Below are 12,529 nucleotides of genomic sequence, written 5' to 3'. Positions count from 1 at the left end.
TTGTTTTACCAACATGCAATACTTCACATATCTCCAAATTAAACTCCACCTGCCATCCTCAGCTTATTGACCTAATTGATAAGTAACCTTCTTCACCTTTGGAAAGGCACCAACAATATAAAGTAGGAAAGGCCGCTACAGGTTTTGACATGCAAGTGGTAATGCTTCTGAACATGATGCCCAATACCCTGACATCAAGCTCTCCTCTCCACCCCAGCCCAGGTTCACCCTTTGACCAAGAAGCAGGTCCTGGGCTGACTCCCCCAGCCAGTCCACAGCTAGGCCTGGGTGCCCGAAGGGATGGACAGCAGAATGGCGGCAACATCTGAGGAATGTCGGATGGAGAACAGGAGGCTTCTCCTAGCCCTCAGTGATGAGGTGGTTTCCAATGACCCATCATAGTGGCCCAGCATGACAGTTTCCTTCGGCAGAGGCATTCAGCCCAGCATGGCAGTCATGTCCCAGTATGACATTATTGTCCCAAAATGGCAGTGTCATTCCAGTTCTATCTTCAGGGTATAACCAGCTTTCCTTAATCAGCTTTCCTCAAGCCCAGCCACTAACTGAATCACAATGAACTTTGTCTTAATTTTACTTCTTTTTTTAATCATTATGTACAACTTCTGCATTAACAGAGGTGGCGTGGTGTGGTGACTTAGAAAGCTTTTCACTGTATTCTTCATGTAAAAGTACATGACAATAAATTTCTATTCTATTCTATTCTATTCTCTCTCAGAAAAGCCAAGTGGTTTCCTGGAGACAGCCATGCACTGAGTAAATCAAACAAAGTTTTTTTAGTCTTTCAGAGGAAAATCAGGCAATGCTGACCAGTATATTCATTGAAATTTTACTTTTTCCAGCTGTTTGGTTTACTGTGCAAAGCCTTTAAATTCTTTTTAGCAGTCACACGATCAGAATATACTGCAACTTCCGAAGTGCTGTGCAGTCATACACACATATCTTAGAAGGAAGAAAGACATTAGCTCAAACCGCTAACAGGAAAGATTACTATAATGACCCCACTCACAGGAAACAAGCAGATGGAGTTCCTTGAAATACAGGCGCAGAATCAGAAGTCCAAAGTATGTTGCCTTTAGAGAATCTCACAAGTGTACGACTGCATCACACTCTAACAATGATCCCATCAAACACAGTTGTGAAACTTATATTCATTCGGGCTTTTATGTAAATTCACTTGACCAAGAATTTAGGCTTCCACCTATGTTAGCTTAGTGAAAGTGAGAAAATATTCCATCCAAGGCTGATTGAACTCCCAACTTTCTTTTCTTCCTCCATTTTTTTATTAGTGTGATGGCAAAATATTACGTTCTTACAGAAGCAATACCCTACAGCAAGATAAATTATTTTTAAAAACTTCTCAGTTTACCTTTTGAACATCCATATCATGCTTCTGCTGTAGTTTGAGCTTCTCCTCATGGAATTTTGCTTCCAGCATCTTTGTCTTCATTTCTATCTTTTGATTAAAAACAATTAAACAAAGCATGTTACTGAATCTGATTCCTACTTTAATTTAAAGAGAATGTCTAATCAAGCCATGGAATTTATCAGCACATGCTATCATTTTCTATGCAAAGTGTACTCATGATGAATTATACTCCAGATGTTCGAATAATACTTTAATATTTAATTTTGACAACATTTTACTTAATGTTTAATTCACAGAATTTATTTTAAAAAAACAAAAAATTTATCATGTTTCTCACGATGAACTTCTTTGACTTTTAAGCTATAAATTATTTCACAATTTGTGATAATTTTATAATTTGCTGCTTTTTTCTCTGTTAGTGCCAGTCATTGCACTTTTCTTCAGTTCTTGAAGGCAACATGTTAGGATAGCCTCAACTGCATTGAAAGTGAATTTTAAATAAAGAAACTTGTACTTGTGGTAGGGCAGTAGGTATATAAACATTCTGTGTTTTATAGGCACTATAAACATTATGAACTGCCATGACAATGTGCATTCCTGGGAGAACAAAAGTGCCCATTCACAATTCCTTATCTCCACAATGAAGTGCCATATGATGGTGAGAAAAAACAAGAATCATATTTTAGTTTGGATATTTAGGCCTCAGAGAGAATGCAGAGAATAATTATTGGGATGACACCTGAGGCAGAACACTTCAGTGTTAAGACGATGGAAATCAGGATTCTTCACTTCTCAGCAAAGCAGGCTACGCAGAGTAAAATGGAGCAGATAGGAGGAAACTCCAAGTGCTGGCAGGAGGGTCAGTAACCAACGGTGACAGGTTTAAGATAATTATAGAGTGGGAAAATGGAAGGACTTTGTTAGACTATAAGATTTGATTCAGAAAAGGTCGTCAGAAAGATTTTGGATACTTTACAGAAATTTTTAAATGAGAATTGAATATATGCTGGAAGAGGCAAAGAATTGCATGGCAATGGAAAACAGCAGGAAAGTGGGACTGCATGGATAGTTCTTTGAAAAGACCCAGCTCAAACCTCCTTTTCTGTAAAATTGCATAATTCTATGACAAAGTAACTCGTAGGAGATTTAGCAGGTGTTCACAGATACTTTGCCCTCCAAATGATCATCCATCATCTTCACAGAAATGTTTGTTCATTTGCTGCTACATGCAATGGAGAGCAATGCACCAACCAAACTACGAAGGTACAACACCCTGCTACTACTTTACTAAGACATAAGTAGTGCATTTCATCATTGAAACTACTTTAAATAGCAGCAGTGTTTAAAATCTTACAACTGGAGTGGAACTTACTTAGCATAATGCATCACGTATAGCAAAAGTGCCTGTGGCCTGTACTGTCATTTTAATCTGCAATGTGATAAACTTTTTTCCCTCCCTGACAAAAACTGATTTGATCGTCTTTATTAACTCATCTTCAACTGATGCTTTGCTAATTTAATTTTCAACTCTGCTGCAACATACTGCAACTTTGAGAATTTTCTGACAGTCATTTTTTTGTTTAGTTCATTCAATTCTCCTCTCATTACCAATTTCAATTATGCTTGTCTTGCACGTATTCATTTAAAAAAGAATAATCTATTTGAACTGTTTAGTTTCCTACATTATAAACATAGCTCAATGCATATGGGCACGTAGTCATCTAATGCTAAGGCTCCATCTGCTTTGAGAAAGTGAGGGCTGCAGATGCTAGAGATAAGAGTTGAGAGCATGATGCTGGAAAAGCACAGCAGGTCAGGCAGCATCCAAGGAGAGGGAGAATCGATGTTTCAGGCATAAGCCCTTCATCAGGAATGAGGCTTGTGGGCTGAGGTGCTGAGAAATAAATGGGAATGTGATAGGTAGATGAAGGTAGAGGTCACTGGGAATGTGATAGGTAGATGAAGGTGGGGGTGTGGAGGTGTTAGGTCAAAAAAAGAGGATGGAGCGGATAGGTGGGAAGGAAGATGGACAGGTCAAGAGGTGGGGATGAGGAAACTGGTGAAATCCAAATTGATCCCGTGTGGTTTCAGACTGCCGAGACGGAAGATGAGGCATTCTTCCTCCAGGCATTGAGTGGTTAGGGTTTGGTGATGGAGGAGGCCCAGGGCCTGCATGTCCTTGGTGGGAGGGGTGAGTTAAAATGTTCGGCCACGGGGCAGTGGGGTTGGTTGGTGCAGGTGTACCAAAGCTGACATTTAAATAGATGAATGCATCTCAGCTCTCCAATGGCCAAATTACTTGTGACATTGAGAATATGAAGGTCCAAAAGAAGAAATAGCTGATGGATAAAAATCTGACTTTAGGCACAACTGATAAAATCTCGAAATCTGTTTGCTATTTTCCTTCTCCTCACAGTAATGTACACATTCAGTAACATTAGTTTTATGTCAAGAAACAGATTTACATAAAATGCTTACACTTGTATTCAAAATCACTTCCATAATTACTTGCATCATATTTTCCTTTTGCCTGGAATACCTATAAATCTATTATAATAGCATTAGTTCCATTTACAATGCAAGACTTTCCCAGACTATTCAGGTTATGTTTGCAGTCCATTTGAAGTCCATCTGTTCTGATCCTCTCTCAAAGGTTACAGTGGTTTTAATATGATTCATGGTTTGTAGGTGTCAGTGACGAAGTCAGCATTTATTGCTCATCCCCAACTGTCCATGTTCTACTATAGGAAGGATGTGGAGGCATTGGAACGGGTGCAGAGGAGGTTTACCAGGATGTTGCCTGGTATGGAAGGAAAATCGTATGAGGAAAGACTGAGGCACTTGGGACTTTTTTCGCTAGAGAAAAGAAGGTTTAGGGGTGACTTGATTGAGGTGTACAAGATGATTAGGGGGTTAGATAGGGTCGACAGTATGAACCTTTTCCCGCGTATTGAGTCGGGTATTACAAGGGGGCATAGCTTTAAATTAAGGGGGGGTAGATATAGGACTGATGTTAGGGGTAGGTTCTTCACTCAGCGAGTCGTTAGTTCATGGAATGCCCTGCCAGTAACAGTGGTGGACTCTCCCTCTTTATGGGCATTTAAGAGGGCATTGGATAGGTATATGGAGGATAGTGGGTTAGTGTAGTTTAGGTGGGCTTGGATCGGCGCAACATCGAGGGCCCAAGGGCCTGTACTGCACTGTATTCTTCTATCTACTATCTCCAATACTTCTGATGCATCAGAGTGGCTCACTAAGTCTTTTCAGATACAATGCTGTGGATTTAGAGCCATACAACAGCCAGATGAGCTAAGGATGGAACATTTCTTTCCCTGAAAGACTCTAGTGAAAAAAGCCTGTAAGTTCAGGGTCATTGTCAGTCAAAGAGAAGCCAGACCTTCTTCACTGACACCCCAGAATAAAACAGCATTGATCACTGTCTGTGGAGGCTAATATGCTAACATGCATCTTTCTAAGGTGAATTTTTAACTAATCATGTTTTTTAAGAAATTCATGGAATGTGGGTGTCACTGGCTAGGTCAGCACTTTTTACCCATTTATGACTGCCCTGAGAAAGGTCATAACTAGCTGCCTTCTTGAACAACTGCAGTACTTGGGGTGTAAGGACACCTATCATGCTGTCAGGGAGAGAGTTCAGGATTTTGATTGAGCAACAGTGAAAGAAAGGCAATATAGTTCCAAGTCAGGATGGAGCGTGGTTTGGATGGCAATTTGCAGATGTTCCCAAGCATCCACTGATTTTCTTTTAGGCCTCAGTAGATTTTTAGATGGTACAGACTGCTATCACTGTGCATGAGTGCTGACTGGAGCAAGTATTCAGGCAGTGGATGGAATGCTAATTATGTGGGTTTCTCCTGAATGGTTTCAAGTTGAATGTTGTTAGACCTGAAACCATCTTGGCAAGTGGGATATATTACATCATACTCCTGACACATAGCTTATAGATGGTGGACATGCTTTGGGGAGACAGGAGGCGAATTACTCTCATAGAATACCTAGCCTCTGACCTGCTCTTGCGGCCATTGTATTTATATAGGTAGTCCAGTTCAGATTCTGATCAAAGGTAGTTCCCAGGATGTCCACTGTGGTGGATTTAGTGTCTTGCATCTTCACGTGACTGCATTTCACACAACATTCATGAACCAAATTATATGCTAAAGATACTTTCTGTTACATTCCAACAAGGACCAGGTGGTCAAAATGATAACAGCTAAAGCTTTTTAAGGAGATGTTTACTTTACAGGAAGCAAGGTTAGACTAAGGTATTTCCCACTCAAATGGCCAATGACATCGATATGTCATGTGATCAGTGACTGTTAAATCGACAATCCAACATAATTACATAAATACACAATATCCCTCCTTCTTTATGTCAGGGGTTCCTGCAATGAAGACATCCACAATCATTTATACAACAGTCAGTAAGACATTCTGGAGGATCTTAATTCTGTAGGCACACCTCAGATGTCAGTTTATTTTTTTCCCATTGACTTTAACCCCTGGTTGAAACTTTATTGCTGGAACAGCACAGCAGGTCAGGCAGCATCCAGGGAACAGGAGATTCGACGTTTCGGGCACAGGCCCTTCCTCAGGAATGAGCAGAGAGTGTTCAGCAGGAGAAGATAAAAGGTAGGGAGGAGGGACTTGGAGGAGGGGAGTTGGAAATGTGATAGGTGGAAAGAGGTCAAGGTGAGGGTGATAGGTCAGAGTAGGGTGGAGGCGGAGAGGTCAAGAAGAAGACTGCAGGTCAGGAAGGCGGTGCCGGGCTGGAAGGATCCGGCTGAGACAAGGTGGGGGGAGGGGGGATGAAGAAACTGGTGAAGTCCAAGTTCATCCCCTGCGGTTGGAGGGTTCCCAGTCGGAAGATAAGACGCTCCTCCTCCGACCGTCGGGTTGTTGTGGTTTGGCGGTGGATGAGTCCAATGACCTGCATATCCTCGGTGGAGTGGGAGGGGGAGTTGAAATGCTGTGCCACAGGTTGGTTGGGTTGGTTCGTCCGGGTGGCCCAGAGGTGCTCCCTGAATCGCTCCGCAAGTAGGCGGCCTGTCTCCCCAATATAGAGGAGGCCACACCGGCTGCAGCGGATGCAGTAGATGATGTGGGTGGAGGTGCAGGTGAATCTGTGGCGGATATGGAAGTTTCCCTTGGGGCCTTGGAGAGAAGTGAGGGGGGAGGTGTGGGCGCAAGTGTTGCACCTCCTGCGGTTGCAAGGGAAGGTGCCGGGAGTGGTGGTTGGGTCGGTGGGGGGTGTGGATCTGACAAGGGAGTCGCGGAGGGAGTGGTCTCTACGGAAAGCTGATAGGGGAGGGGAGGGAAATATATCCTTGGTGCTGGGGTCTGTTTGGAGGTGGCGGAAGTGACGGCGGATGATGCGCTGTACATGGAGATTGGTGGGGTGGTAGGTGAGGACCAGTGGGGTTCTGTCCTGGTGGCGGTTGGAGGGGCGGGGCTCAAGGGCGGAGGAGCGGGAAGTGGAGGAGATGCGGTGGAGGGCACCGTCGACCACGTCGGGGGGGAAATTGCGGTCCTTGAAGAAGGAGGCCATCTGTGTTGTACGTATTTTGAACTGGTCCTCCTGGGAGCAGATGCGGCGGAGACGAAGGAATTGGGAGAATGGGATGGCGTTTTTACAGGGGGCAGGATGGGAGGAGGTGTAGTCCAGGTAGCTGTGGGAGTCGGTAGGTTTGTAGTAGATGTCCGTGTTGATTCGGTCGCCTGAGATAGAAACAGAAAGGTCTAGGAAGGGGAGGGAGGAGTCCGAGACTGTCCAGGTGAATTTGAGGTCGGGGTGGAAGGTGTTGGTGTAGTGGATGAACTGTTCAACCTCCTCGTGGGAGCACGAGGTAGCAAACCTACCGACTCCCACAGCTACCTGGACTACACCTCCTCCCATCCTGCCCCCTGTAAAAACGCCATCCCATTCTCCCAATTCCTTCGTCTCCGCCGCATCTGCTCCCAGGAGGACCAGTTCAAAATACGTACAACACAGATGGCCTCCTTCTTCAAGGACCGCAATTTCCCCCCCGACGTGGTCGACGGTGCCCTCCACCGCATCTCCTCCACTTCCCGCTCCTCCGCCCTTGAGCCCCGCCCCTCCAACCGCCACCAGGACAGAACCCCACTGGTCCTCACCTACCACCCCACCAATCTCCATGTACAGCGCATCATCCGCCGTCACTTCCGCCACCTCCAAACAGACCCCAGCACCAAGGATATATTTCCCTCCCCTCCCCTATCAGCTTTCCGTAGAGACCACTCCCTCCGCGACTCCCTTGTCAGATCCACACCCCCCACCGACCCAACCACCACTCCCGGCACCTTCCCTTGCAACCGCAGGAGGTGCAACACTTGCGCCCACACCTCCCCCCTCACTTCTCTCCAAGGCCCCAAGGGAAACTTCCATATCCGCCACAGATTCACCTGCACCTCCACCCACATCATCTACTGCATCCGCTGCAGCCGGTGTGGCCTCCTCTATATTGGGGAGACAGGCCGCCTACTTGCGGAGCGATTCAGGGAGCACCTCTGGGCCACCCGGACGAACCAACCCAACCAACCTGTGGCACAGCATTTCAACTCCCCCTCCCACTCCACCGAGGATATGCAGGTCATTGGACTCATCCACCGCCAAACCACAACAACCCGACGGTCGGAGGAGGAGCGTCTTATCTTCCGACTGGGAACCCTCCAACCGCAGGGGATGAACTTGGACTTCACCAGTTTCTTCATCCCCCCTCCCCCCACCTTGTCTCAGCCGGATCCTTCCAGCCCGGCACCGCCTTCCTGACCTGCAGTCTTCTTCTTGACCTCTCCGCCTCCACCCTACTCCGACCTATCACCCTCACCTTGACCTCTTTCCACCTATCACATTTCCAACTCCCCTCCTCCAAGTCCCTCCTCCCTACCTTTTATCTTCTCCTGCTGAACACTCTCTGCTCATTCCTGAGGAAGGGCCTGTGCCCGAAACGTCGAATCTCCTGTTCCCTGGATGCTGCCTGACCTGCTGTGCTGTTCCAGCAATAAAGTTTCAACTTTGATCTCCAGCATCTGCAGACCTCACTTTCTCCTTTAACCCCTGGTGTCTTATGTGCACTAGGAACATCATTTATTGTCATCTTTTCCTGAGATGACTGAAAGTTCAGAGGTTTTGACAATGTTGTGGCATTCTCCACCAAGGCATTGTCTCCTTCAGATATTCCAGTTATTGTGCTGTCCTCAATTATATCCATGTCTCTATTTTTCTGTTAAAAATCATACAACACCAGGTTATAGTCCAACAGGTTTAATTGGAAGCACACTAGCTTTCGGAGCGACGCTCCTTCTATTTTTCCGCAAATTCATTCTGGTTACAAGGGTTGATATGCATGACTTCTCCATACTATATCATCTCTCATCTGTACAGTGTAAGAAACTGGTCCAGTCTGTGCTACAATGATGGCTGGTTCCCATTTTTCACCAGTGGTGTAATTTATCACAAACACTTCTTGATCTTTTTTTTGAAAAAGTGATATTTGGCCTTGGTCTCTTGTTGAAAAACCTGATTCTATTATTCCTGTAAACAACATCTTTTGTCACGGGTGGTTCAGCAAATCAAATGCTGAGAGCAATGGTGCTTTACCATGAGCAATGGCAGAGATCTTTGAATCATAGTGGGTTTTGTTCTGGTATGTTAATAAAATTGGCTGAGTCTTTTGGACAGTGATCCTTGTTCTCGAGTTATCCTTAAGGATTGTTTCATGGTCTGAACAAACCTTTCTACCAAACCATTTGTAGCAGGATGATAAGGAGCTGATTGGCTACGTCAAATTCACTTCTTCTTCAGATAGGTCGGTAAACTCCTGTGATATATACTGTGGATTATTATCACTAATGAGTTGATCCGGATAACCAAACCCCACAAAAATCTCCCCTAGTCTTCCAATGGTTTTCTCTGAGGACGTCATCTTCATGATGGCAGACTTAGGCCCATTTAGTATGTGCATCAACCACTATGAAAAACTTCTACCCTTCAAAAGTAGTCAATATGGATTAGCTGCACTGGCCTTTCTGATCATCCCATGGGTGTGATAATGCAAATGGAGGTAGTTCGAGAACTTTTGCACATATTTCGGCCTTCTCCTTAATTTCAGAGTCAAGCCCGAGCCACCAAAAATAGCTTTGGCTGCCTCCTTCATCTGACAATGTTACAGAGACCTTCATCCAGTTGGTTTAAAACATTTTTCTTTAGCTGTGATGGATTGATGATCATCATTCCCCATTGGAGACATTCTGCTGGTATGGATAGTTCTAGCTTCTGTGTGGTACAGTGCTTCATTTCTGTGCCACAATCATCAAAACAACCCCAAAGTACCATGTCCATCACATTCAACAGTAGTGGATTATTTCCACTTTACTCTCAACTTGTTCTGTGTTACTGGAGTATTCTCTATTAGTTTAAAGTAGAAAATGTCAATATAAGGACGGTTTGTAATCGACTTCTTTGACACAGGTAGTCGAGAAACTGGATTGTCAATACTTAACTGCATATGTGTGCGCAAATAGCAAACACACATACCTCTGCATACAGCCTGCTGATACAGAAGGCATCCCTGTATGAGGCCCAAATATTGTGGTCAACTGTGGCACCTTCTCAAAGGCTTTTTGGAAATTTGAATAGATCATATCCACTGGCTCTCCTTTGTCCAACTTACTTATTACTTCCTCAAAGATTCTAACAGTTTCATAAAGTATGACTTGCCCTTGACGAAGTCAAGTTGACTCATCTCTATTTTATCATGTAGTTCCATGTACTCTGCCAACCCATCCTCAATAACAGACTCTAAAATCTTGCCATTAACTGAGGTTAACCAGCCTATGATTTCCTGTCTTCTGCCTCCCTTCCTTCTTAACAGGTGTGTTATTTTAGCCATTTTCCAGTCCTTTGGGGCCCTTCCTGACTTCAGTGATTTCTGAAAGATCACGACCAATGCCTCCACAATCTCCACAGCTATCTCATTCTGAATCTTGGGATATAGTCTGATCAGGTGATTTATCCACCTTCAGACTCTTAGCTTCCCCAGCACCTTATTTTTAGTGATGACCACTACATTCACCTCTGAACCCTGACTCTCTTGAGGTTCTGGTATGCTGATGTCTTCCACGATGAAGAGTAACACAAAGTACCTATTCAGTTCCTCCACCATTTCTTTGTTCCCAATTATTACTTCTCCAGCCTCATTTTCCAAAGGTCCAATGTCTACTCTTGTCTCTTTTTAACGTGTCTAAAAAAAACTTGTAATCTTTTTTTATATTCCTAGCTAGCTTGCCCTTAAATTTCATCTCCCTTCTTATTACTTTTTTGGTTGTCCTCTATTCATTTATAAAGGCTACCCTATCCTCTGGCTTCCCACGGCACGGTGGCACAATGGTTAGCACTGTTGCCTCACAGCGCCAGAGACTCGGGTTCAATTTCCACCTCAGGCGACTGTGTGGAGTTTGCACATTCTCCCCGTGTCTGCGTGGGGTTCCTCCGGGTGCTCCGGTTTCCTCCCACAGTCCAAAAATGTGCAGGTTAGGTGAATTGGCCACGCTAAATTGCCCATAGTGTTAGGTGAAGGGGTAAATATAGGGGAATGGGTCTGGGTTGGTTGCACTTCGGCGGGTCGGTGTGGACTTGTTGGGCCAAAGGGCCTGTTTCCACACTGTAAGTAATCTAATCTGATCAATCTCACCATATTGTATGCTTTTTCTTTTGCTTTTATGCTGTCACTGACTTTCCTTGTCAGCCATGGTTGCCTCATCCTCCCCTTATCATATTTCTTCTTTCTTGGGATGAATGTCTGCTGTAGCTCCCAAATAATCCCCAGAAACCCTTGCCTTTGCTGCTCTGCCATCTTCTCTGAGCACCCCTCCTAATCAACTCTGGCCAACTCCTCCATCACATCTTTGTAGTCATCTATATCAATTGTAATGCCATTACATCTAATTCTGGCTTCTCCTCTCATATGAAGCTTATCAAATTATGGTCACTGTCACCTAGGGGTTCCTTGGCCTTAAGCTCCCTCATCAAGTCAACCTCCTTACACATCACAAATCCAGAACTGCCTGTTCCCCAGTGGCTATATTACCAAGCTGCTTCAAAAGCCATCAAATACACGTCACAAATTCCTTTTCTCAGGATCACTACCAATTTGATTTTCCCAGTCATATTAAAGTCCTCCATGATTATTGTAATAGTGCTTTTCTTTACATTTTTTTTCCCATTTCCAGATTTCCTGCTGCTCATCGTGACTCACACCTGCCTCTGTTAATATTTCATTCTCAGTCAAGTCTTTCAGCCCTCACTCTCAACAATTTATCCTTCGAATTCTCCCACTTCATTCACACCAAAGAGGTATCATGGGCACTTGTGGGTCCCAGCTATGCCTGCCTCTTCGTCGGGTACATGGAACAGTCTACCTTCCACAGCTACACCGACACCATTACCTACCTTTTCTTCCACTACAACGCCATCTTGTGCTCCCACGAGGAGGTTAAACACTTCATCAACTTCATGAACACCTTCTACCCTGACACCAAGTTCACCTGGACTATCTCGGAGACCTCCCTCCCCTTCCTGGACCTCTCCAGCTCCATTTCCAGTGACCGACTTAACATGGACATTTACTTCAAATCTATCTGGACTGTACCTCCTCCCAATCTCCACATCCTGAAAAAACGCAATCCCTTATTCCCAATTCCTCTGCCTCTGCCACATCAGATCCTAGGAGGTCCAATTCCACTCCAGAACATCCCAAATGGCCTCCTACTTCAAGGACCACAATTTCCCCTCCACATGGTCAACAATGTCCACCCAGCCCATCTCCTCCACTTCCCGCATCTCTGCCTGTGAACCCCACCCCTCCAATCACAACAAGGACAGAACCTCCCAGTCCTCACCTTCCACCCCACCAACCTCCAGATATAATGCATCATCCCCCACCATTTCTGCCACCTACAGTCAGACCCCACCCCTTTTAGCATTCTGCAGAGACTATTACTTCCACAAATTCCTCGTTAGGTCTACGCCTCTCCACCAACCCACCGTCCACTCCTGTCACTTTCCCTTGCCACTGCAAGAAGTGTAAAACCTGCTCCTGCATC

General features: G+C 44.9%; 1 protein-coding gene across 1 annotated transcript in view; it reads right to left on the bottom strand.

Annotated features, from left to right (window-relative positions):
• Positions 1–12,529, bottom strand: part of cep112 (centrosomal protein 112) — a 557,597-nt gene that overhangs the window by 413,491 nt on the left and 131,577 nt on the right. Inside the window, exon 9 of the mRNA XM_088000744.1 lies at positions 1,388–1,474. Within this exon, the coding sequence (XP_087856870.1) occupies positions 1,388–1,474 (87 nt within the window). The remainder of the gene's footprint in view (positions 1–1,387; positions 1,475–12,529) is intronic.

This window comes from Chiloscyllium plagiosum, unplaced genomic scaffold, assembly GCF_037043375.1.
Source record: "Chiloscyllium plagiosum isolate Xiang-an unplaced genomic scaffold, Cpla_swu_hap1 HiC_scaffold_25, whole genome shotgun sequence".
Lineage (NCBI taxonomy): Eukaryota > Metazoa > Chordata > Chondrichthyes > Orectolobiformes > Hemiscylliidae > Chiloscyllium > Chiloscyllium plagiosum.
The sequence above is the reverse complement of the archived record's forward strand: the minus strand, read 5'-3'. Positions and strand labels throughout refer to the sequence as shown.